Source organism: Oncorhynchus keta, chromosome 10 (genome assembly GCF_023373465.1).
Source record: "Oncorhynchus keta strain PuntledgeMale-10-30-2019 chromosome 10, Oket_V2, whole genome shotgun sequence".
Classification (NCBI taxonomy): Eukaryota; Metazoa; Chordata; class Actinopteri; order Salmoniformes; family Salmonidae; genus Oncorhynchus; species Oncorhynchus keta.
Window position 1 is genome coordinate 66,877,555 of NC_068430.1, and position 26,458 is coordinate 66,904,012.

The window sequence follows — 26,458 nt, forward strand, 5'->3', positions numbered from 1 at the left end:
ATTAATAATAATATTTTTTTGTAAGCATTTTTTTTTTAAAGACGCACAACCTTTCTGATTTTGAAACTGGAAAATACATGTTTGTTAAGAAATATGATCTCTTAAAATGCTGTTTTAAAGAAATCGCACATATTTGATTGTCTTAATTGGGTTTACAGAAATGTGTTGTTGCTATATCAGTTAACTTTACAGTGTGTGGTAGAGGCATTACTAAAAGATTGCGTATTAAAACAGGCTAATGCTAACTTAGCTAGCTGTCACTTTATTGTAGATATGTAGTGGCTGGTTTGACCAATGGTACATATAAATGCTAATCATCAAATGTCCTTTTTTATGTTGCCTTTATCTGTCTTTGGAAAGAACGCTCTGCCCTTGAATGTATGCATCCCTTACAAATTTGTGGACCCTGCAAGATCAAGTAGGTCTTCTTCTTTTTATTCACTGCCTTCTTATCGTGCACTTAGCCAGAATAGATTCTGGAATCTGCAGTATTAAAGGTAGGACTCTATAAAGGCTATCATGCACCATTTATAATGGATCATTGAACTGATGGTGCAAATTTAATGGGGCAAAAGTGCAAGTTCGATACAGATGCATGTAGACTGCAGAACCCTGTCCAGACTCCAGACACAAACAGATTATTCCCTTATTCTTGAATGGAATGTTGGTCTGTCATTTTCAGAACATTCATTTCCAACTAGGTCAGATGTAAGAAAGCTATTTGATGTTTTATGATCTCTTTCCAGAGAGGTTCCCTCCTCCATCAGACTCCAGTCTTTATGTGTTGAGGAAGTGTTATGCTCCGTCCCGGTACAGACATGGGTGAAAACGTTGGAGAGGCGGGACAGTGATCCCTTGGGTAATGGTTCCTCACCCTAAAAGTAGTCTATGGGCCAAGAGAAACTGTAATCCATTGTTCAGTTTTCAATAACCCCATAAGGTCGATGTCTGCACCCCCACAAAAATCGAATTAGCATAATTACAATCCCCATCAAAATCTTTCAGTTTAAGCTAGAGATCTGAGGTGAAAGGTGACAGAGCTAAAGCAGTGTTTGTCAGACCATGAGACATCCCAAGTCTTCTTACAAAATCATCTGCAGCATCTGAATCATTTGGCCTAAAACTATTGTGACCCCTCTATGGAAAGATGAGACTCATGAACATGATGGTGTTTTGCTCTAGGATGCTCACACACTTCACAAGACTAGTCTGAAGATCCCTGGTACCAGTGTGCAAAGCTGTCATTAAGGCAAAGGGTGGCTACTTTGAAGAATCTCAAATCTAAAATACCTTTTGATTTGTTTAACACTTTTTGGTTACTATATGATTCCATATAGTGTTATTTCATCATTTTGATGTCTTCACTATTATTCTACAATGTAGAAAATAGTACAAATAAAGAAAAACTCTGCAATGAGTAGGTGTGTCCAAACGTTTGACTGGTACTGTACATGGAGATAGTTTAGTGCCAAAAATAAGGGGTTAAAGGGGAATGGAAACACTAGGATTTAGAATGCCAGCTAACTGTAACTGTAAATCGCCATATTGGCATTGTTGCTTCACTGGCAGGAGAAAACATTTTGGAACTCCCAAAAATGGCTGAATTTACAGATTAGCTCAGAGTCTGAGAATGAGTTCATTACAGAGAATGAAATAAATGTTAGTTAGGGAGCCAATAAAACTACTGAAGCCGTTCATGTTTGAGCCGATCGTTGCCCCATCACAAAGAGTTTGTTCTCGAAGCAGTAGCAACACAGACATGCCGCCTAAAACACCTCAGCTAGAGGGTTGGCGTAGCCAAACACAAACTGTTGTGAGTGGGGATGCTGCCAGATAATGGCTAGAGTATGAGTGTGTGTCTTGTTGAGAGACGGTGGCGATACAGCACAAAATCCTAGCGGATGGTGGCTGTATTACATCCAGTCAGAGCTTTCTGTCTGGATGGCGATGTATTTCTTGGATGTGTCACTAATCCTTATGACATTTACATTTACATTTAAGTCATTTAGCAGACGCTCTTATCCAGAGCGACTTACAAATTGGTGCATTCACCTTACGACATCCAGTGGAACAGCCACTTTACAATAGTGCATCTAAATATTTTAAGGGGGGTGAGAAGGATTACTTTATCCTATCCTAGGTATTCCTTAAAGAGGTGGGGTTTCAAGTGTCTCCGGAAGGTGGTGATTGACTCCGCTGTCCTGGCGTCATGAGGGAGTTTGTTCCACCATTGGGGGCCAGAGCAGCGAACAGTTTTGACTGGGCTGAGCGGGAACTGTACTTCCTCAGTGGTAGGGAGGCGAGCAGGCCAGAGGTGGATGAACGCAGTGCCCTTGTTTGGGTGTAGGGCCTGATCAGAGCCTGGAGGTACTGAGGTGCCGTTCCCCTCACAGCTCCGTAGGCAAGCACCATGGTCTTGTAGAGGATGCGAGCTTCAACTGGAAGCCAGTGGAGAGAGCGGAGGAGCGGGGTAACGTGAGAGAACTTGGGAAGGTTGAACACCAGACGGGCTGCGGCGTTCTGGATGAGTTGTAGGGTTTAATGGCACAGGCAGGAGCCCAGCCAACAGCGAGTTGCAGTAATCCAGACGGGAGATGACAAGTGCCTGGATTAGGACCTGCGCCGCTTCCTGTGTGAGGCAGGGTCGTACTCTGCGGATGTTGTAGAGCATGAAACTACAGGAACGGGCCACCGCCTTGATGTTAGTTGAGAACGACAGGGTGTTGTCCAGGATCACGCCAAGGTTCTCTTAGCACTCTGGGAGGAGGACATAATGGAGTTGTCAACCGTGATGGCGAGATCATGGAACGGGCAGTCCTTCCCGGGAGGAAGAGCAGCTCCGTCTTGCCGAGGTTCAGCTTGAGGTGGTGATCCGTCATCCACACTGATATGTCTGCCAGACATGCAGAGATGCGATTCGCCACCTGGTCATCAGAAGGGGGAAAGGAAAAGATTAATTGTGTGTCGTCTGCATAGCAATGATAGGAGAGACCATGTGAGGTTATGACAGAGCCAAGTGACTTGGTGTATAGCGAGAATAGGAGAGGGCCTAGAACAGAGCCCTGGGGACACCAGTGGTGAGAGCGCGTGGTGAGGAGACAGATTCTCGCCACGCCACCTGGTAGGAGCGACCTGTCAGGTAGGACGCAATCCAAGCGTGGGCCGCGCCGGAGATGCCCAACTCGGAGAGGGTGGAGAGGAGGATCTGATGGTTCACAGTATCGAAGGCAGCCGATAGGTCTAGAAGGATGAGAGCAGAGGAGAGAGAGTTAGCTTTAGCAGTGCGGAGCGCCTCCGTGATACAGAGAAGAGCAGTCTCAGTTGAATGACTAGTCTTGAAACCTGACTGATTTGGATCAAGAAGGTCATTCTGAGAGAGATAGCGGGAGAGCTGGCCAAGGACGGCACGTTCAAGAGTTTTGGAGAGAAAAGAAAGAAGGGATACTGGTCTGTAGTTGTTGACATCGGAGGGATCGAGTGTAGGTTTTTTCAGAAGGGGTGCAACTCTCGCTCTCTTGAAGACGGAAGGGACGTAGCCAGCGGTCAGGGATGAGTTGATGAGCGAGGTGAGGTAAGGGAGAAGGTCTCCGGAAATGGTCTGGAGAAGAGAGGAGGGGATAGGGTCAAGCGGGCAGGTTGTTGGGCGGCCGGCCGTCACAAGACGCGAGATTTCATCTGGAGAGAGAGGGGAGAAAGAGGTCAGAGCACAGGGTAGGGCAGTGTGAGCAGAACCAGCGGTGTCGTTTGACCTAGCAAACGAGGATCGGATGTCGTCGACCTTCTTTTCAAAATGGTTGACGAAGTCCTCTGCAGAGAGGGAGGAGGGGGGAGGAGGATTCAGGAGGGAGGAGAAGGTGGCAAAGAGCTTCCTAGGGTTAGAGGCAGATGCTTGGAATTTAGAGTGGTAGAAAGTGGCTTTAGCAGCAGAGACAGAGGAGGAAAATGTAGAGAGGAGGGAGTGAAAGGATGCCAGGTCCGCAGGGAGGCGAGTTTTCCTCCATTTCCGCTCGGCTGCCCGGAGCCCTGTTCTGTGAGCTCGCAATGAGTCGTCGAGCCACGGAGCGGGAGGGGAGGACCGAGCCGGCCTGGAGGATCTCACAAATCAAATCTAATCCCTAGATCATGCCACATCTTCATTGTTGTGTCTTACCATGAGTCATGAATGAACACCTAGCTGCCCCTCCCTTCAAACAAGACAACTTTTTGGCACACCTCTGCATTTTCTTTTCTTTTACCAGACCATTTGTTTTCCACCTGTCTTGGCGTGGAGAATGCTCTGTTTGTTTTTCCCCTTCTATCTCACAGTTCCAGTCTTGAGAGGCCAGGTTTCAGTGATCACCGTGCCTACCTGGACTGGGGAGGGTGTGTGACAGTGTGGAGGGTGTGTGACGGTGTGGAGGGTGTGTGACTGTGTGGAGGGTGTGTGACGGTGTGGAGGGTGTGTGACGGTGTGCAGCTGGAAAGACATGCCAAATGTGGAACCCGTTTGTCTGCTTTAGCAGAGAGTATGCTTTCACTGACTGAGGCACGGGGTAGGCAGTCCTACAGGAGTAAGCGGCAGAAACCGATAACAATGTGTCGCAACTCTCTCACATTGGCGGTTAAACTCTTCAATGGCTGAATAACAAGAGCAAACCCAGTCAAAATTGCCCAATGGAGCCTAAGGTAAGAGTTGTCAACTTTTGCTTAAGTACTCCATCCAGACTATATGGTGCCAAGTACTATTGCTTTGTTTAAGAAGTCCACAATGATGTAATCGTTGTAGTAGCTGGATGAGTGTCAAGTTTGCAACAGTATGTGCAGGTTTGTAATGCAAATGTCTACAGTAACTATTGGCATGGATCATGTTTTAATATGCTGATGTGAAACATTTTTTACCTGAAAAAAAATATTAAGAATGCATGTAGAGTAGGAGAAGCCATAAATTTTGAAGAGACACTCTGAATTGGCATATTTTTTTGTACAGTAGTATGTACAGTACAGTACATATTAAAAGTGAAATATTCACATGCATACAGTTTGTCTTGAGTCAAAAGAGAGTCCATAAAATACAACTTTAGACTTGGAGAAAATCTCAGTCAGCCTCTTACAGCTCTGCACAATGTGAATGAAAGTCAAATAAGGGGAATTATTTTAACAGAGTAATTATCATGTTTCATAAAGTATGATTGCAGCTTTTAGCTTACTGTCAGTCCACTCTTCTTTGAGTGCATATACAGGTAACTGCCAAAATAAAGGAAACACCAACATAAAGTGCCTTAATAGGGCGTTGGGCCGCCACGAGCCACATCATATTCAATGCACCCTGGCATAGATTCTACAAGAGTCTGCTGGGACTCTATTGGAGGGATGAGGCACCATTCTTCCTCAAGAAAGTCTGTCATTTGATGTTTTGTTGATAGTGTTGGAAAACGCTGTCTCAGGCGCCACTCCAGAATCTCCCATAAGTGTTCCATTGGGTTGAGATCTGGTGACTGAGACTGCCATGGCATTTGGTTTACATCGTTTTCATGCTCATCAAACCATTCAGTGACCACTCGGGCCCTGTGAATGAGGGCATTTTCATCCTATGGGGGCATAGCCATAGTAGCCAAAATGGAAGAATAGCCATGGTAGCCAAAATAATGGCTTGCCCAGCTTTTGTTTTATACATGATGTTATGTTAATTGCTTAATTAACTTAGGAACCAGGAACCTTTTGCAGCACTGAGCAAATTTCAGCATTGTGACATTTCCGTGCAACCTCCAGTGTGCATTTACTGTGAACACTGAGGCTGTTCCTGCTTTAAGTTTTAACAGTGGCCAAGTAGGCTACTGAGGCTATTTGATCATAATGTGGGCCTACCAGACGGTGGCAGTCAGTGCCATTTAAGATGAGGGAGGATGATTTTTATTTTCATGAGTAGGCCTTATTTCTATTACAGCATATTGGATGACTGTCATTCATATTCCATTCACCCAGTTCATTGTAACTGCGATAGGTTTAGGCTACTACATGATACTCCCTATACCCATGAGGTTGCTACAACCTAGCCTATTGAACGAAAGTTTACAACGTAGATGCACACAGGTCGAGAGAAAAATGTTAGATGACAGACAGTGACACATGAACACACAGTGACACATTTAATACAGTGTAATCATTAGTCCAACACTTGCATACGAGAGTTTCTATTGGACAAATGTAGGTATGTTTATTCCCGTTTTGATACGTTTGCTTCCGTTTAATAAACATTTTTCAACAGAATCTGCAGAATGAATACACCCCTGATCATGCTAAAACACAGTTCACTTTTGTAGCAGCCATGTTGTATTCCTTCTCGCATGTATGCGCTCTCCTGCTGTTTCCCTTCGCTTATGGACTTCAATGCACAACACAGCTGTATGTGACCAGGCAAAAAAAATCTTTCAATGCCAAACCATATCATACCCGCTACACACAGCCTACACCATATTAGCTAAAGGAACGTAATAGTCAGCATAGCTAACATAACTAACATGTTAGTAAACCCACTAGGATCATGAAGTAACGTTACAGTGTGCAGTAAGTAAGCAGTTTAGGACTTACACTGGCAGTCCGCGGTGGTAATAAATTAGTTAAAACAAAAGCTTACCTTGACTTGGAAGAGTTCCAATGTTGTGTTGGATAGTCATAGCCACAATAGCTAGCTAACATAGCATCCCTCTGTTTGAGCAGGGTGTTTGAGTAGGCTAAACTAGCTAGCTGCATTTGCTAGCTAAGTCGGTGAAACTGAAAGGGGAAAAAAATACGAAATCTCTCTATCTCTCTCTTACTTCTCCTTCATTTTGGAAGAAATACATTTGTTCAAAACTGTTCAAATATTGTCTTTCTCTGTCGGAGTCAACTACTCACAACATTTTATGCACTGCAGTGCTAGATCCTTTAATTGGGTGAACAACATGTCAGTTCGGGCTGCAAGAGCTCTTGATCGACGTCCTCCGGCTGTTGTCATAATTCCTGTTTAAGCCTATTGAATGTGGAGGGAAACATGAACCTCCTAGGTTTTGTATTGAAGTCAATGTATCCAGAAGAGAATGGAAGCTAGCTGTCCTCCGGATACACCATGGTGGTACCCTACAGAGTGCTGATGAGGCTACTGTAGACCTTCATTTCCAAATAATGTGTTTTAATGAATTATTTGGTGATGTGATATATATATTTATTTTTATTTTTTGAATTTTACCCCTTTTTCTCCCCAATTTCGTGGTATCCAATTGTTGTAGTAGCTACTATCTTGTCTCATCGCTACAACTCCCGTACGGGCTCGGGAGAGACGAAGGTTGAAAGTCATGCGTCCTCCGATACACAACCCAAACAAGCCACACTGCTTCTTAACACAGTGCGCATCCAACCCGGAAGCCAGCCGCACCAATGCGCCGGAGGAAACACTGCGCCCAGCCCGCTACAGGAGTCGCTGGTGCGCGATGAGACAAGGACACCCCTACCAACCAAGCCCTCCCTAACCCGGGCGACGCTAGGCCAATTGTGCGTCGCCCCACGGACCTCCCGGTCGCGGCCGGTTACGACAGAGCCTGGGCCCGAACCCAGGGACTCTGATGGCACAGCTGGCGCTGCAGTACAGTGCCCTTAACCACTGCGCCACCCGGGAGGCCGATGTGATTATATTTAGTATAGTTTAATAGTGTGTTTATTTTATGAAACTCACTGAGGATGGTCCTCCCCTTCCTCCTCTGACTCCACTGCTACCAGAGTAACCTGCCATCAAAAACAATGGAGAACTCCATCCCATAACATTTTAACATGAAAATAGCTGTTTTATCATTCAGCCTACAGTAGCAGCCGATATGTGGTGTTCTATGTCGGCCAACATTCCATGAGACTTTTGAAAACAACATGCAGTGCTTGACATCAACCTGTTTATCCACTTGTCCTTCAGACAAGGGAGTGGACTGAAAATGTTCTTGTTGTTTGATCCAAGAAACCACTTTACAAAATAAAATGCATGATTATTTCCATACCAGACAAATGATGCTAACCTCTGCCTATTTGCTACTGAGCTTATTAAAGCCTATCTGAAAATACAACATTCCCCCTTTAATACAAAAGAAAAATCTGGCTTTTCAAAGATGTCTAAAAATGCACATTTTTTGTGCTCTTGTAAAGAAGCAAGCACTCCCCTATTGTTGCCTGCAAATTATCCATAACTGGGCTAATAACTCACTAAGTAGCAAAGGAAATTAACAAAATGTGCACACATGGCTACATGCAGCTCTTGCTTTGATCCCAAAACAAGCACATCTACTCAAGACCGTTCATGCTGTAAACACAGTCCAGCTCAAAGTAAATGGCACAGATCCATATATGGCAATGGTATATTTGCATATAGGCCTACTACAGCTCTGATTACATCCTTCCTCTCTCCCTTTCCACCACTGACACTGACCACAAAGGGTCACCGTCTTCCAGCTGATGGCAAAATTCCAGTACCACCGCATTATTTCTGCCGCATGCACAAATTCATGTTGTTTCTCCTATGAACAGAGTAAGTTAAATATTCTTCGATATTAAAAAAGATCCAAGCTGCTAATAATAACAACAATGCAAGCCTATCGATACGCTTTCCTACTCATTCACAGTGGTGGAAAAAGTACCCAATTGTTATACTTGAACAAAAGTAATGATACCTGAATAAAAAAATGACTCAAAGTAAAAGTGAAATCCACTAAAATACTACTTGAATAAAAGTCTAAAAGTATTTGGTTTTAAATATACTTATGTATCAAAAGTAAATGCAATTGCTAAAATATACTTAAGTATCAAAAGTAAAAGTATAAATAATTTCAAATTCCTTATGTTACGGATATCCAGGGCCACGCTCCAACACTGAGATATAATTTACAAACGAAGCATGTGTTTAGTGAGTCTGCCAGATCAGAGGCAGTATGGAGGACCAGGGATGTTCTTTTGATAAGTGTGTGAATTCGACAATTTCCTGTCCTGCTAAGCATTCAAAATGTAATGAGTACTTTTGGGTGTCAGGGAAATGTATGGAGTAAAAAATACATCATTTTCTTTAGGAATGTAGTGAAGTGAAAGTGAAAGTTGTCAAAAATATAAATAGTAAAGTACAGATACCCCAAAAAACTACTTAAGTAGTAATTTCAAGTGTTTTTGCTTTAGTACTTTAAACCAGTGCTCATTCATCACTACTGCAGTGCTTTTTTTAAAGCTGAGTGGATATAGGAAGAATGTACATTTTATGGTTTATAAAAGTGTTGAATACAAAGCCTTGACAGTGCTGCGTAAGAACTTAAACATGAACACACTCATAAAAAATAATTGACAGTCTCTCATGGTTTGAAACGTTTTGAAATCTGACAGTTTCAACTTTGCTGTAGTTTTCTTTTATGCCTGCCACGTTATTGCAGACATGGTCATCTGAGCCCTCGGATTGGCCAGTGGTAGATATATAGTACACAGACTCTCCGGGCCCGTTGGGAAGGTAGAGTTGTACCTTCCGACACATTAAATGGTTCAAAATCGCAACAGTTCTCCTGCCAAGTGCGCCAGGCAGCGGAATCGGGTGCACCTACCGTCAACAGCCCGAGACAAATATAAAAATCGATCAACCAGTTGGTGTCCACTGCTCGAGAACGTCTCTCCGTGGGCTGATATTTCTCCCGAGGGAGCTGCGCAGCATTGAAAAGTGAAAGACTAAAGTTACATACATGGGATGCTTTAGTGAATTTCAGAATGTCTGGAATAGAAAAGGCAGAAATAAAACAATTCAATAAACATTCGCAGCCAGTCTCGAGTCTAGAGGGAACATTGCTGACCAGGTGAATCCAGCTGAAAGCGATGATCCCTTATTGATGTCACTTGGTAAATCCACGTCAATCAGCGTAGATCAAGGGAAGGAGACAGGTTAAAGAATACTTTTTAAATCTTGAGACATGTATGTGTGCCATTCAGACGGTGAATGGTCAAGACAAAACATTCAAGTGCCATTGAACGGGCTACGGTAGTAGGTGCCAGGCGCACTGATTTGTGTCAAGAACAACTCAAATCAAATCAAATTGTATTTGTCACACGCGCCAAATACAACAGGTGTAGGTAGACCTTAAAGTGAAATGCTTACTTACAAACCCTTAACCAACATTGCAGTTTTAAGAAAATACCTAAACAAAAAGTAAGAGATAAGAATAACAAATAATTAAAGAGCAGCTGTAAATAACAATAGCGGCACCGGTGTCGAAGTAATTAAGGTAATATGTACATGTAGGTAGAGTTATTAAAATGACTATGCATAGATAATAACAGAGAATAGCAGCAGCTCAGAAGAGGGAGGGGGGGGGGCAATGCAAATAGTCTGGGTAGCCATTTTATTAGCCGTTCAGGAGTCTTATGGCTTGGGGGTAGAAGCTGTTTAGAAGCCTCTTGGACCTAGACTTGGCGCTCCGATACCGTTTGCCATGCGTTAACAGAGAGAACAGTCTAACAGAGAGAACCATGTTAGTTTGTTGGTGATGTGGATGCCAAGGAACTTGAAGCTCTCAACCTGCTCCACTACAGGCCCGTCAATGAGAATGGGGGCGTGCTCGGTCCTCCTTTTCCTGTAGTCCACAATCATCTCCTTTGTCTTGATCAAGTTGAGGGAGAGGTTGTTTCCTTGCACCACACGGTAAGGTCTCTGACCTCCTCCCTATAGGCTGTCTCATCTTTTTCAGTGATCAGGCCTACCACTGTTGTGTCATCAGCAAACTTAATGATGGTGTTGGAGTCGAGCCTGACCGTGCAGTCATGAGTGAACAGGGAGTACAGGAGGGGACTGAGGTGGCACCCCTGAGGGGCCCCTGTGTTGAAGGCGGATGTGGCGGATGTGTTGTTACCTACCCTTACCATCTGGGGGCGGCCCATCAGGAAGTCCAGGATCCAGTTGCAGAGGGAGGTGTTTAGTCCCAGGGTCCTTAGCTTAGTGATGAGCTTTGAGGGCACTATGGTGTTGAATGCTGAGCTGTAGTCAATGAATAGCATTTTCACATAGGTGTTCCTTTTGTCCAGGTGTGAAAGGGCAGTGTGGAGTGCAATAGAGATTGCATCATCTGTGGATCTGTTGGTGCGGTATGCAAATTGTAGTGGGTTTCTGGGATAATGGTGTTGGTGTGAGCCATGACCAGCCTTTCAAAGCATTTCATGGCTACAGACATTAGTGCTACGGTTTGGTAGTCATTTAGGCAGGTTACCTTAGTGTTCTTGGACACAGTGACTATGGTGGTCTGCTTGAAACATGTTGGTATTAAAGACTGAGACAGGGAGAGGTTGAAAATGTCAGTGAAGACACTTGCCAGTTGGTCAGCTTATGCTCGGAGTACACGTCCTGGTAATCCGCCTGGCCCTACGGAATGTTGACCTGTTTAAAGGTCTTACTCACATCAGCTGCGGAGAGCATGATCACACAGTCATCCGGAACAGCTGATGCTCTCATGCATGTTTCAGTGTTACTTGCTTCGAAGCGAACATAGAAGTTATTTAGCTTGTCTGGTAGGCTATTGTGTCACTGGGCAGCTCTCGGCTGTGCTTCCCTTTGTAGTCTGTAATCGTTTGCAAGCCCTGCCACATCCGACGAGCATCGGAGCCGGTGTAGCACGTTTCGATCTTAGTCCTGTATTGATGTTTTGCCTGTTTGATATGTTCTTCGGAGGTCATAGAGGGATTTCTTATGAGTTTCTGTGTTAGAGTCCCGCTCCTTGAAAGCGGCAGCTCTACCCTTTAGCTCAGAGCGAATGTTGACTGTAATCCATGGCTTCTGGTTGGGGTATGTACGTACAGTCACTGTGGGGACGAAGTCCTCGATGCACTTATTGACAAAGCCAGTGAGTGTGGTGTACTCCTCAATACCATCGGAAGAATCCTGGAGCATATTCCAGTCTGTGCTAGCAAAACAGTCCTGTAGTTTAGCATCTGCTTCATCTGACCACTTTATTATAGACCGAGTCAGTGGTGCTTCCTGCTTGAATTTCTGCTTGTAAGCAGGAATCAGGAGGATATAATTATGGTCAGATATACCAAATGGAGGGCAAGGGAGAGCTTTGAACGCATCTCTGTGTGTGGAGTATAGGTGGTCTAGAATCTTTTTCCCTCTGGTTGCACATGTAACATGCTGATAAAAATGAGGTAAAACTGATTTAAGTTTCCTGCTGGGTTTTTCACACTCAACCATTTCCAGTGTGTATTAAGAATGGTCCCCCACCCAAACGACATCCAGCCAACTTGACACAACCGTGGGAAACATTGGATTCAACATGGGCCAACATCCCTGTGGAACACTTGACACCTTGTAGAGTCCATGCCCCAAACAATTGAGGCTGTTCTGAGGGCAAAATTGGAGTGCATTAGGTGTTCCTAATGTTTGGTATACTCAGTGTAGTTTAGTACATCTGAGTGATTTATATTTTTACATATTCATATTTTGGAGGTATTTGATGATGATTAAGTAAATTATGATTATTGTGATAATTGTGGAATTGGTAGCAAAGCACACAATGTATTGCTCATAGAGCAGCAGTGTCACTAAGCATGTGACACAAATCACTTACACAACTTATACTGTTTACAAAAACTTCATTTGAGCCCCTGCCCAGCAAGCTTTTCATAATAGAAAGTGGTGGGTGTGGTCACTTCTGAGTGTACACCCAACTATAGTGCACTTGTCTCTATTTCCATGGACAATCTTGTTCCTGTTGTTCCCTCCATCTCCCAAGGCCACACCTCAAATACCTCAAAGGTGCAGCTACCTGGGCGCCGACAGAGATGGCCGCCTCGCTTCGCGTTCCTAGGAAACTATGCAGTTTTTTGTTTTTTACATGTTATTTCTTACATTAGTACCCCAGGTCATCTTAGGTTTCATTACATACAGTCGAGAAGAACTACTGAATAGAAGATCAGCGTCAACTCACCATCAGTACGACCAAGAATATGTTTTTCGCGACGCGGATCCTGTGTTCTGCCTTACAAACAGGACAACGGAATGGATCCCATGCAGCGACCCCAATAAAAACGACTCGGAAAAGAGGGAAACGAGGCGGTCTTCTGGTCAGACTCCGGAGATGGGCACACCGTGCACCACTCCCTAGCATTCATCTTGCCAATGTCCAGTCTCTTGACAACAAGGTTGATGAAATCCGAGCAAGGGTAGCATTCCAGAGGGACATCAGAGACTGTAACGTTCTTTGCTTCACGGAAACATGGCTCACTGGAGAGACGCTATCCGAGGCGGTGCAACCAACGGGTTTCTCCACGCATCGCGCCGACAGAAACAAACATCTTTCTGGTAAGAAGAGGGGCGGGGGCGTATGCCTGATGACTAACGAGACATGGTGTGATGAAAGAAACATACAGGAACTCAAATCCTTCTGTTCACCTGATTTAGAATTCCTCACAATCAAATGTAGACCGCATTATCTACCAAGAGAATTCTCTTCGATTATAATCACAGCCGTATATATCCCCCCCCAAGCAGACACATCGATGGCTCTGAACGAACTTTATTTAACTCTTTACAAACTGGAAACCATTTATCCGGAGGCTGCATTCATTGTAGCTGGGGATTTTAACAAGGCTAATCTGAAAACAAGACTCCCTAAATTTTATCAGCATATCGATTGCGCAACCAGGGGTGGAAAAACCTTGGATCATTGTTAGTCTAACTTCCGCGACGCATATAAGGCCCTGCCCCGCCACCCTTTCGGAAAAAAATGTTGACCACGACTCCATTTTGTTGATCCCTGCCTACAGACAGAAACTAAAACAAGAGGCTCCCACGCTGAGGCCTGTCCAACGCTGGTCCGACCAAGCTGACTCCACACTCCAAGACTGCTTCCATCACGTGGACTGGGATATGTTTCGTATTGCGTCAGATAACAATATTGAAGAATACGCTGATTCGGTGTGCGAGTTCATTAGAACGTGCGTTGAAGATGTCGTTCCCATAGCAACGATTAAAACATTCCCTAACCAGAAACCGTGGATTGATGGCAGCATTCGCGTGAAACTGAAAGCGCGAACCACTGCTTTTAATCAGGGCAAGGTGTCTGGTAACATGACCGAATACAAACAGTGCAGCTATTCCCTCCGCAAGGCTATCAAACAAGCTAAGCGTCAGTACAGAGACAAAGTAGAATCTCAATTCAACGGCTCAGACACAAGAGGCATGTGGCAGGGTCTACAGTCAATCACGGACTACAGGAAGAAATCCAGCCCAGTCACGGACCAGGATGTCTTGCTCCCAGGCAGACTAAATAACTTTTTTGCCCGCTTTGAGGACCATACAGTGCCACTGACACGGCCTGCAACGAAAACATGCGGTATCTCCTTCACTGCAGCCGAGGTGAGTAAGACATTTAAACGTGTTAACCCTCGCAAGGCTGCAGGCCCAGACGGCATCCCCAGCCGCGCCCTCAGAGCATGCGCAGACCACCTGGCCGGTGTGTTTACGGACATATTCAATCAATCCCTATACCAGTCTGCTGTTCCCACATGCTTCAAGAGGGCCACCATTGTTCCTGTTCCCAAAAAAGCTAAGGTAACTGAGCTAAACGACTACCGCCCCGTAGCACTGACTTCCGTCATCATGAAGTGCTTTGAGAGACTAGTCAAGGACCATATCACCTCCACCCTACCTGACACCCTAGACCCACTCCAATTTGCTTACCGCCCAAATAGGTCCACAGACGATGCAATCTCAACCACACTGCACACTGTCCTAACCCATCTGGACAAGAGGAATACCTATGTAAGAAAACTGTTCATCGACTACAGCTCGGCATTCAACACCATAGTACCCTCCAAGCTCGTCGTCAAGCTCGAGACCCTGGGTCTCGATCCCGCCCTGTGCAACTGGGTACTGGACTTCCTGATGGGCCGCCCCCAGGTGGTGAGGGTAGGCAACAACATCTCCTCCCCGCTGATCCTCAACACTGGGGACCCAAAAGGGTGCGTTCTGAGCCCTCTCCTGTACTCCCTGTTCACCCACGACTGCGTGGCCACGCACGCCTCCAACTCAATCATCAAGTTTGCGGACGACACAACAGTGGTAGGCTTGATTACCAACAACGACGAGACGGCCTACAGGGAGGAGGTGAGGGCCCTCGGAGTATGGTGTCAGGAAAATAACCTCACACTCAACGTCAACAAAACTAAGGAGATGATTGTGGACTTCAGGAAACAGCAGAGGGAACACCTCCCTATCCACATCGATGGAACAGTAGTGGAGAGGGTAGCAAGTTTTAAGTTCCTCGGCATACACATCACAGACAAACTGAATTGGTCCACTCACACAGACAGCATCGTGAAGAAGGCGCAGCAGCGCCTCTTCAACCTCAGGAGGCTGAAGAAATTCGGCTTGTCACCAAAAGCACTCACAAACTTCTACAGATGCACAATCGAGAGCATCCTGGCGGGCTGTATCACCGCCTGGTACGGCAACTGCTCCGCCCTCAACCGTAAGGCTCTCCAGAGGGTAGTGAGGTCTGCACAACGCATCACCGGGGCAAACTACCTGCCCTACAGGACACCTACACCACCCAATGTTACAGGAAGGCCATAAAGATCATCAAGGACAACAACCACCCGAGCCACTGCCTGTTCACCCCGCTATCATCCAGAAGGCGAGGTCAGTACAGGTGCATCAAAGCTGGGACCGAGAGACTGAAAAACAGCTTCTATCTCAAGGCCATCAGACTGTTAAACAGCCACCACTAACATTGAGTGGCTGCTGCCAACACACTGACACTGACTCAACTCCAGCCACTTTAATAATGGGAATTGATGGGAAATGATGTAAATATATCACTAGCCACTTTAAACAATGCTACCTTATATAATGTTACTTACCCTACATTATTCATCTCATATGCATACGTATATACTGTACTCTATATCATCGACTGCATCCTTATGTAATACATGTATCACTAGCCACTTTAACTATGCCACTTTGTTTACATACTCATCTCATATGTATATACTGTACTCGATACCATCTACTGTATCTTGCCTATGCTGCTCTGTACCATCACTCATTCATATATCCTTATGTACATATTCTTTATCCCCTTACACTGTGTATAAGACAGTAGATTTGGAATTGTTAGTTAGATTACTTGTTGGTTATTACTGCATTGTCGGAACTAGAAGCACAAGCATTTCGCTACACTCGCATTAACATCTACTAACCATGTGTATGTGACAAATAAAATTTGATTTGATTTGTACCTATTTGCTTACGTAAACAGGCTACCTCTCCATAGCCCCTCTTTAGTTGTTTCAGCTGATTTTGGTCTTTATGGTAAAATGAGCTGTGCCATTATTGTATTTGTTTGTAGTTTTTATTCTGGAGTGGACATATTACCTTTCTTTGCATTTGATACTCTTGAAGGCTATGAAAGTATGCTGCAATATTTAGGCCTATATGATTTGATAATTATAGAGTGAAACCAAGCAACATTTATTTTTAATTGATTTCATTAATGGCTGCTGTGAAAACATCAGAAGGATAATATAATAATAATAATATAATAATATATGCCATTTAGCTGACGCTTTTATCCAAAGCGACTTACAGTCATGTGTGCATACATTCTACGTATGGGTGGTCCCGGGAATCGAACCCACTACCCTGGCGTTACAAGCGCCATGCTCTACCAACTGAGCCACAGAAGGACCACGGCATGTGAGATTTATCCATTAGCCATGATGATGGTAATAACAAGCATATTCCAAGACAATAAGCTAAGCAACAGGAAATGTACTTTTTGAAAAACACCTATGCCCCAACATTGCTTTCTGGAAGTGAATTCTATTTTAAAAATCTATTTTTAAAAAACGATTGTAAATAACATTTTTAAGTTCATTGTTGAAATTCTACTTGATGTTTGGGTTATTGAAACATGAGCAATGCTGATGCTACACACCTACCTTTGTATATCTGCTTTTAGCCTGGTCACCGGAGGAGAAGGAGTCTGTCTGAGGGGCTGATGCTGGAGGAATCAGAAAAAGGAGGATTGGTCATCTCCAGCATTGTCGGTGGCTCTTCTGGCAATCACGGGCTCAAAGAAGGTATGAGTCTCTTATTTAATGTATACACTTTATGTTGCGGTACTTACATTTCTTTGAGAAAATGTAACATTTCACATTTTGGATTGTCTGAATTTTGTGGAACAGTAAAATACAGTGTAACAGTGAAGATATTTATTTTTTCAGGAGATGAAATTGTGGGTGCCACGATCAACTTTGACCAACTTTCGAAAGACGATGTGTTGAAAATACTGAAGCTGATGGATGATAATGGATTTGATGAGAAGGTTCAAGTTCTGACGAAAAATTATTTGAGCAAGAGTATGGGGACCTTGGACAGCATCAAAGCACCAGAGGAGGTTTGTGGAATATAGTTAGTAAATAGAATAAGTAGGGGGGAAATTATTTCAGAAGGTTGCTGGATAAAATATGTTGTTTGTTAAAGGGTCAGTTTGAGATGTTGGCAATGAAGCCCTTTATTTACTTCCCCAGAGTCAGATAACCTTGTGGATACCATTGTTATGTCTCTGAGTGTAGTTTGAAGGAAGTTGCTAACTAGCATTAGCGCAATGACTGAAAGCTAGCATGCTAGCTTTCCTGTAGAATTTCCAGTCATTGCCATAATGCTAGTTAGCATTGGCCCAGTAAAACTACCTCCAACTTCCTTCATACTGGAGGCAAAGACATAAAAATGGTATCCACAGGTTCATCTGACTCTGGGGAGGTTGATAAAGGGCTTCATTGCCAACATCTTGAACTGTCCCTTTAAGGATTGGTTTCTCTTCACAGATGCTGAAGGATTCATATAATAGACTCTACAATGCCAAAATAAATAGGTTCATGACGGGTGACAGCCCTGGACAACCTGCAGGTGCTGGGGAAAGAGGCTCCCATAATGGACAGGTGAAGGGCAAGGGACCTGGATCTCTCTGGGACAAGCCTAAAGTGAAAGCTGACCTCAAACTCCCTGTCCTCACCACGGATTACCCAGTTGTGGAGACACCCAAAGTAGATGCTCCTACCTACCTAAAGTCTCCAGACCTCAAATTCTCTGCTCCAAAGTTAAAGGTGCCTAAACTTGATGTCAAAGGCGAGGTACCTGATGCTCGCGGTGGAGAACTTTCATTGCCTAATGCCAACATTAGTACATCAGATCTCTCCCTGCCTCATTTGAATGGGTCACTAAACATTGATGCTCCATCAGTTAACCTGGAAAGGCCAAATCTTGAAACTGATATAGATGCTATCGATGTTCTAGAATTTGATATGTCTTTGCCCGAAGTTGACCTCAAATGCCCTGATCTTGACCTAAAAGTTATAGATCCACTTCCCAAAGTTGTAGGAGATATCAATGTCCCAGAAGCAGAGCTCAATCTACCAGAGGAGGTTGTCCCTGGACCTACTTTAAATATCAATGCCCCAATGTTTGATATTGAAAGAGGCAACATTTTTAAAATGCCCAAATTTAAGATACCTGACTTGGGTCTCTCTGGACCCAGAGTAAATGTACCCAGCCTTGAGGTTGATACACCAAATATGAGGATCCCAGATAAAGATATGCTTGGAGTTCATTTTAAAGGTCCCCAAAGAGACCTACAAACACCAGATGTTAATCTCAAAAGTCCTAATCTAGATCTGCAAGCCCCAGATGTCAGCATAATGAATATGCCATCAAGTAAAATAAGAGTCCGGTCCTCCAAGAAACTGAAAACCCCCAACCTTGATGTGGATGATCCCTCTGGTTATTTTGAATTGCCTAAGGTTAAGCTCTCTCACACAGTTCCAAAAGGACCAGATTTAGACATGGATGCAGTTTTAAAGACACCAAACATGCATCTTAAAACCTCTTTGATTGGTGCTCCTGACCTGAATGACCCTGATCTAGATTTACCTTCAGTAGACATTAAAGGTTCCAAAATAGATCTAAAGTTAACAGATGCAAACATTGGTATCCCATCTGGGAATATCAAAACACTAAGTCTTGGTATGCCTGACTTTAATATATCTGGACCAAGAGTTCGGACTCCAGACCTGGACCTCTCAGCAGCTGAGATGTGTCCATTAGACGTCCGTCTGCCTGACCTCAGTACTCAAGATATTGACATACCCTCAGGTAAATTCAAACTACAGGAACCACATGCAGAACTCAAAGCACCTGATTTCAATGTGGATGCCTCCTCTGGTAAACTGAAGATGCCCAAATTTGGGTTATCTGGCCTAAAAAGACCAGATCTGGGCATTGATGCTGATGTAAAAACACCAAAGTTAAGTCTCAAAGCTCCCAAGATAAAAGGTGGGCTTGATGCACCTGACTTGAATTTACCCAAAGTCAACCTGAAAGCACCTAAATTAGAAATAAACACTCCAGATATTGACATTGATGCACCCTCAGAAAAATTCAAAATGCCAAAGTTTAAGATGCCTAAATTTTCCCTTTCGGGCCCTAAAGGGCCTGAGGTTGGCATTGATGGAGACTTGGATGGACCAGATCTGAGCTTATTATCTTCCAAACTACCAGACTTGGATGTTGGTAGCCCATCTGGAAAATTAAAGATGCCAAGTTTAAAGATGCCAGACTTTGGCTTCTCAGGGCCAGATGTACGAGGGCCTGACTTTGAGGTAAAGAATCCAGACTTAGATCTTTCAGCCCCCAAGTTTAAAGGGGGAATTAGTCCCCCAGATTTGGATCTGCCAGATGGAGACCTCAAAGGCCCCAAATTAGACCTCAATAAACCAGATGTAAACTTTAATATGCCCTCAAGTAAAGTCAAAGTACCTACATTGAAGAAACCAAAGGTTGATCTGAATGCTCCTGATCTGGACATTAACGGCCACTCTGGTAAACTGAAAATTCCCAAATTTGGGCTGTCTGGTACAATGCCAAAATCTCCCAAATTAAATCTTAAAGCTCCAAAGATGAAGGGGGGAATTGATTTTCCAGACCTTAATTTACCAGATGCTAACCTCAAATCCCCTAAACTAGATGTGAATGCTCCAGATCTCGACATCAATGCACCCTCAGGGAAATTCAAGATGCCTAAATTTGGGCTGTCTGGTACAATGCCAAAATCTCCCAAATTAAATCTTAAAGCTCCAAAGATGAAGGGGGGAATTGATTTTCCAGACCTGAATTTACCAGATGCTGACCTCAAAGCCCCTAAACTAGATGTGAATACTCCAGATCTCGACATCAATGCACCCTCAGGGGAATTCAAGATGCCTAAATTTGGGCTGTCTGGTACAATGCCAAAATCTCCCAAATTAAATCTTAAAGCTCCAAAGATGAAGGGGGGAATTGATTTTCCAGACCTGAATTTACCAGATGCTGACCTCAAAGCCCCTAAACTAGATGTGAATGCTCCAGATTTCGACATCAATGCACCCTCTGGGAAATTCAAGATGCCTAAATTTGGGCTGTCTGGTACAATGCCAAAATCTCCCAAATTAAATCTTAAAGCTCCAAAGATGAAGGGGGGAATTGATTTTCCAGACCTGAATTTACCAGATGCTGACCTCAAAGCCCCTAAACTAGATGTGAATGCTCCAGATCTCGACATCAATGCACCCTCAGGGAAATTCAAGATGCCTAAATTTGGGCTGTCTGGTACAATGCCGAAATCTCCCAAATTAAATCTTAAAGCTCCAAAGATGAAGGGGGGAATTGATTTTCCAGACCTTAATTTACCAGATGCTGACCTCAAAGCCCCTAAACTAGATGTGAATGCTCCAGATCTCGACATCAATGCACCCTCAGGGAAATTCAAGATGCCTAAATTTGGGCTGTCTGGTACAATGCCAAAATCTCCCAAATTAAATCTTAAAGCTCCAAAGATGAAGGGGGGAATTGATTTTCCAGACCTGAATTTACCAGATGCTGACCTCAAAGCCCCTAAACTAGATGTGAATGCTCCAGATCTCGACATCAATGCACCCTCAGGGAAATTCAAGATGCCTAAATTTGGGCTGTCTGGTACAATGCCGAAATCTCCCAAATCAAATCTTAAAGCTCCAAAGATGAAGGGGGAATTGATTTTCCAGACCTTAATTTACCAGATGCTGACCTCAAAGCCCCTAAACTAGATGTGAATGCTCCAGATCTCGACATCAATGCACCCTCAGGGAAATTCAAGATGCCTAAATTTGGGCTGTCTGGTACAATGCCAAAATCTCCCAAATTAAATCTTAAAGCTCCAAAGATGAAGGGGGGAATTGATTTTCCAGACCTGAATTTACCAGATGCTGACCTCAAAGCCCCTAAACTAGATGTGAATGCTCCAGATCTCGACATCAATGCACCCTCAGGGAAATTCAAGATGCCTAAATTTGGGCTGTCTGGTACAATGCCAAAATCTCCCAAATTAAATCTTAAAGCTCCAAAGATGAAGGGGGGAATTGATTTTCCAGACCTGAATTTACCAGATGCTGACCTCAAAGCCCCTAAACTAGATGTGAATGCTCCAGATCTCGACATCAATGCACCCTCAGGGAAATTCAAGATGCCTAAATTTGGGCTGTCTGGTACAATGCCAAAATCTCCCAAATTAAATCTTAAAGCTCCAAAGATGAAGGGGGGAATTGATTTTCCAGACCTGAATTTACCAGATGCTGACCTCAAAGCCCCTAAACTAGATGTGAATGCTCCAGATCTCGACATCAATGCACCCTCAGGGAAATTCAAGATGCCTAAATTTGGGCTGTCTGGTACAATGCCAAAATCTCCCAAATTAAATCTTAAAGCTCCAAAGATGAAGGGGGGAATTGATTTTCCAGACCTGAATTTACCAGATGCTGACCTCAAAGCCCCTAAACTAGATGTGAATGCTCCAGATCTCGACATCAATGCACCCTCAGGGAAATTCAAGATGCCTAAATTTGGGCTGTCTGGTACAATGCCAAAATCTCCCAAATTAAATCTTAAAGCTCCAAAGATGAAGGGGGGAATTGATTTTCCAGACCTGAATTTACCAGATGCTGACCTCAAAGCCCCTAAACTAGATGTGAATGCTCCAGATCTCGACATCAATGCACCCTCAGGGAAATTCAAGATGCCTAAATTTGGGCTGTCTGGTACAATGCCGAAATCTCCCAAATTAAATCTTAAAGCTCCAAAGATGAAGGGGGGAATTGATTTTCCAGACCTGAATTTACCAGATGCTGACCTCAAAGCCCCTAAACTAGATGTGAATGCTCCAGATCTCGACATCAATGCACCCTCAGGGAAATTCAAGATGCCTAAATTTGGGCTGTCTGGTACAATGCCGAAATCTCCCAAATTAAATCTTAAAGCTCCAAAGATGAAGGGGGGAATTGATTTTCCAGACCTTAATTTACCAGATGCTGACCTCAAAGCCCCTAAACTAGATGTGAATGCTCCAGATCTCGACATCAATGTACCCTCAGGGAAATTCAAGATGCCTAAATTTGGGCTGTCTGGTACAATGCCAAAATCTCCCAAATTAAATCTTAAAGCTCCAAAGATGAAGGGGGGAATTGATTTTCCAGACCTGAATTTACCAGATGCTGACCTCAAAGCCCCTAAACTAGATGTGAATGCTCCAGATCTCGACATCAATGCACCCTCAGGGAAATTCAAGATGCCTAAATTTGGGCTGTCTGGTACAATGCCAAAATCTCCCAAATTAAATCTTAAAGCTCCAAAGATGAAGGGGGGAATTGATTTTCCAGACCTGAATTTACCAGATGCTGACCTCAAAGCCCCTAAACTAGATGTGAATGCTCCAGATCTCGACATCAATGCACCCTCAGGGAAATTCAAGATGCCTAAATTTGGGCTGTCTGGTACAATGCCAAAATCTCCCAAATTAAATCTTAAAGCTCCAAAGATGAAGGGGGGAATTGATTTTCCAGACCTGAATTTACCAGATGCTGACCTCAAAGCCCCTAAACTAGATGTGAATGCTCCAGATCTCGACATCAATGCACCCTCAGGGAAATTCAAGATGCCTAAATTTGGGCTGTCTGGTACAATGCCAAAATCTCCCAAATTAAATCTTAAAGCTCCAAAGATGAAGGGGGAATTGATTTTCCAGACCTTAATTTACCAGATGCTGACCTCAAAGCCCCTAAACTAGATGTGAATGCTCCAGATCTCGACATCAATGTACCCTCAGGGAAATTCAAGATGCCTAAATTTGGGCTGTCTGGTACAATGCCAAAATCTCCCAAATTAAATCTTAAAGCTCCAAAGATGAAGGGGGGAATTGATTTTCCAGACCTGAATTTACCAGATGCTGACCTCAAAGCCCCTAAACTAGATGTGAATGCTCCAGATCTCGACATCAATGCACCCTCAGGGAAATTCAAGATGCCTAAATTTGGGCTGTCTGGTACAATGCCAAAATCTCCCAAATTAAATCTTAAAGCTCCAAAGATGAAGGGGGGAATTGATTTTCCAGACCTGAATTTACCAGATGCTGACCTCAAAGCCCCTAAACTAGATGTGAATGCTCCAGATCTCGACATCAATGCACCCTCAGGGAAATTCAAGATGCCTAAATTTGGGCTGTCTGGTACAATGCCAAAATCTCCCAAATTAAATCTTAAAGCTCCAAAGATGAAGGGGGGAATTGATTTTCCAGGCCTGAATTTACCAGATGCTGACCTCAAAGCCCCTAAACTAGACGTGAATGCTCCAGATCTCGACATCAATGCACCCTCAGGGAAATTCAAGGTGCCTAAATTCAGAGGCCTAAAGGGACCAAATGTTGACATTAATGGCACTATAGAGGGACCAGATCTGAACTTGTCATCTCCCAAACTTAAGGGTCCCAAAGCAGACCTAAACCTTCCAGACACTGATATTGACAGTCCATCAGGAAAACTCAAAATGCCAACTTTCAAGATGCCAGATTTAGGATTCTCTGGACCAAAAATTAAGGGGCCTGACTTAAATCTTTCAGCCCCCAAGTTTAAAGGGGGAATAAGTCCCCCAGATTTGGATCTGCCACATGTAGACCTCAAAGGCCCCAAGTTAGACCTCAATGCACCAGATGTAAACTTTAATATGCCCTCAGGTAAAGTCAATGTACCTACATTGAAGAAACCAAAGGTTGATCTGAATGCTCCTGATCTGGACATTAAAGGCCCCTCTGGTAAACTGAAAATGCCCAAAGTTGGGCTGTCTGGTAAAATGCCCAAATCCACAAAACTGAATCTCAAATCCCCAAAGATAAAGGGGGGAATTGATTCCCCAGACATGCATTTACCAGATGCTGACCTCAAAGCCCCTAAACTAGATGTGAATCCCCCAGATCTTGACATAAATGCATCTTCTAGGAAATTAAAAATGCCCAAATTTAAAATGCCTAAATTCAGGGGCCTAAAGAGACCAGATGTTGACATTGATGGAGACTTAGAGGGCCCAGATATTGATATCAATACCCCCACAGCTAACCTCAAAGGTCCCAAAACAGGTCTAAAAATGCCAGATTTGAAGATGCCTGATTTTGGACTATCTGGCCCAAATGTAGTGTATGATTTACCCAATATTGACCTCTCAGCACCAAAGCTAAAAGGGGGAATCAGTCCCCCAGATTTGAGACTACCTAAGGGTCATATCAGAGGGCCCAAACTAGACCTCAATGCTCCAGATATGCCCTCAGGTAGATTCAGAGTTCCAACCATAGAGAGACCAAATGATAGCATCAAAACCCCTGATTTGGACATCAACACTCCTTCATTCAAAATGCCCAAAATGCCTAAATTTGTGTTGTCTAGTCCAAAAAGACCAGATCATGACATCAGTGCTGACATAGGTTTTAAATTGTCAAATATGAAAGGTGGGATTGGTTCACGACACCTGGACCTACCTACAGTTGACCTAGACGCCCCTAAGATAGATGTAGACACTCCAGATATGAACATTGATTCACCCTCTTGGAAATTCAAAATGCCCCACCTCAAAATGCCTAAATTCGGCCTTTCTGGCTTGAAAGGTCCAGATCCTGGAATAGATGGAGACATTGATGGACCGGACCTGAGTTTGTCAGCCCCGAAGGTAAACACAGGGATCGGTAGTCCAGATTTAGACATAAATGTTCCCTCTGGTAATCTCAAAGGCCCCCAAGCTGATCTCAATTTGCCAGACACTGACATTGCTATACAATCTGAAAAATTCAAACTGCCATCCTTTAAATTGCCTCAGTTTGGAAGTCCCAATCTAAGGGCAGGTACACATATGGACTTTATGAAAACAAATGACATTTCTCCTCCAAAGGTTAAAGTGAATCTAAAAGCACCAGACTTGAACGTTAGTCACCCAGATGTCAGCCTGAGCATACCCAAAGCTGATACCAGAAGCCCAGAATACAAAGTGGCATCTCATAGTAAACGCAGATCTGATATCCCAGGTGGAGCACATATAAAAGTGCAAGCAGAAGACATAGATACAGAAGTGACACTGCCACACACTGATAGGAAGTCTAGGAAGGTCAAAGGAAGGGCCAGTTATCCCATTGCAGATTTTGATTTGCCAAAAGTTGAGTATGAAGCGTCTGGTTTGGAACTGAGAGGTTCAGACCTTCATGATCCCACAGGGAAATTAAAAATGCCCAAATCCAAGACTTCTAAATTGGGTAGTCATACAAGAATACCAGACCTTGATATAGACTCAAGTCCTGCCAGTATTAACGCCTCAGTTCCTAAACTCCCACCCCCAAGGTATGCAGTAGAGGTTTCACAGCCAGATTTAAATTTGAGTAGAACTGACCCCAAGGGCAATAAACATCATAGGAAAGCCCCAGCTGGTGAAACCGGCAGAACAAAAAGGAGAAGTCCAAAACAGTCTGAAATTGGAACTTCCATGCCAAATTGTACTCATGGTTCAAACCCAAAAATGTCTGAAGATCAAGAAGGATATTTTGTCACTGTATTTCCCAAACATCTCAAAGGGGATGTACCAGACGGAACTGGGAGCCTGAAAAATCATCACAAGGAAGAGTCAAACCATAGATCTCATACACTCAGAAGTCTCGACTTCAGTGCATCAAATGTGGACCTTGAAGTTCCAGAAGATGAGAACTTAAAAGGGTCAACATTCTGGCTTTCAAAGCTTATATAGCATTCAGACAACTGACTAAATGTCCTTTTAGGTTGGTTTGAATCACAATCTTCTGTTGAAACATAATGCAGAAAATGTCTGTTACATATAAAACAAGCATCAGATTATTTGCACTTATTTAAATGTAAATTAATTGGTATTTGTTATGAAAATGTTGAAAATGAATGTGTAAAGCTTTCTTTTGTCAAGTGATTAAAAAAATGTATGAAAGGTTTGTTATGTTCTGCTGATAAGCTATTTAGTAGTAGTTTTACTCTACACTTGCTACATTGTAATAAAATTACATTTAGTAACTTTTATAAATCTTTGTTTTATCTTTCTTTA

General features: G+C 43.6%; 2 protein-coding genes across 2 annotated transcripts; both read left to right on the forward strand.

The window, feature by feature from the left end:
* The first annotated feature begins 4,088 nt into the window (after positions 1-4,088).
* LOC127931916 (neuroblast differentiation-associated protein AHNAK-like) lies at positions 4,089-21,135 on the forward strand. The gene is made up of 4 exons (XM_052526064.1): positions 4,089-4,665; positions 16,977-17,097; positions 17,242-17,414; positions 17,845-21,135. Exons 1-4 carry the CDS (start codon positions 4,654-4,656, stop codon positions 21,133-21,135), a joined length of 3,597 nt encoding a protein of 1,198 aa, XP_052382024.1. The 5' UTR covers positions 4,089-4,653.
* Positions 21,136-21,185: 50 nt separating this feature from the next.
* Positions 21,186-26,431, forward strand: LOC127931917 (neuroblast differentiation-associated protein AHNAK-like). The gene is made up of 2 exons (XM_052526065.1): positions 21,186-23,037; positions 23,106-26,431. The coding sequence occupies exons 1-2, from the start codon at positions 21,186-21,188 to the stop codon at positions 26,132-26,134; spliced, it is 4,881 nt and encodes a 1,626-aa protein (XP_052382025.1). The 3' UTR covers positions 26,135-26,431.
* Positions 26,432-26,458: the final 27 nt, after the last annotated feature.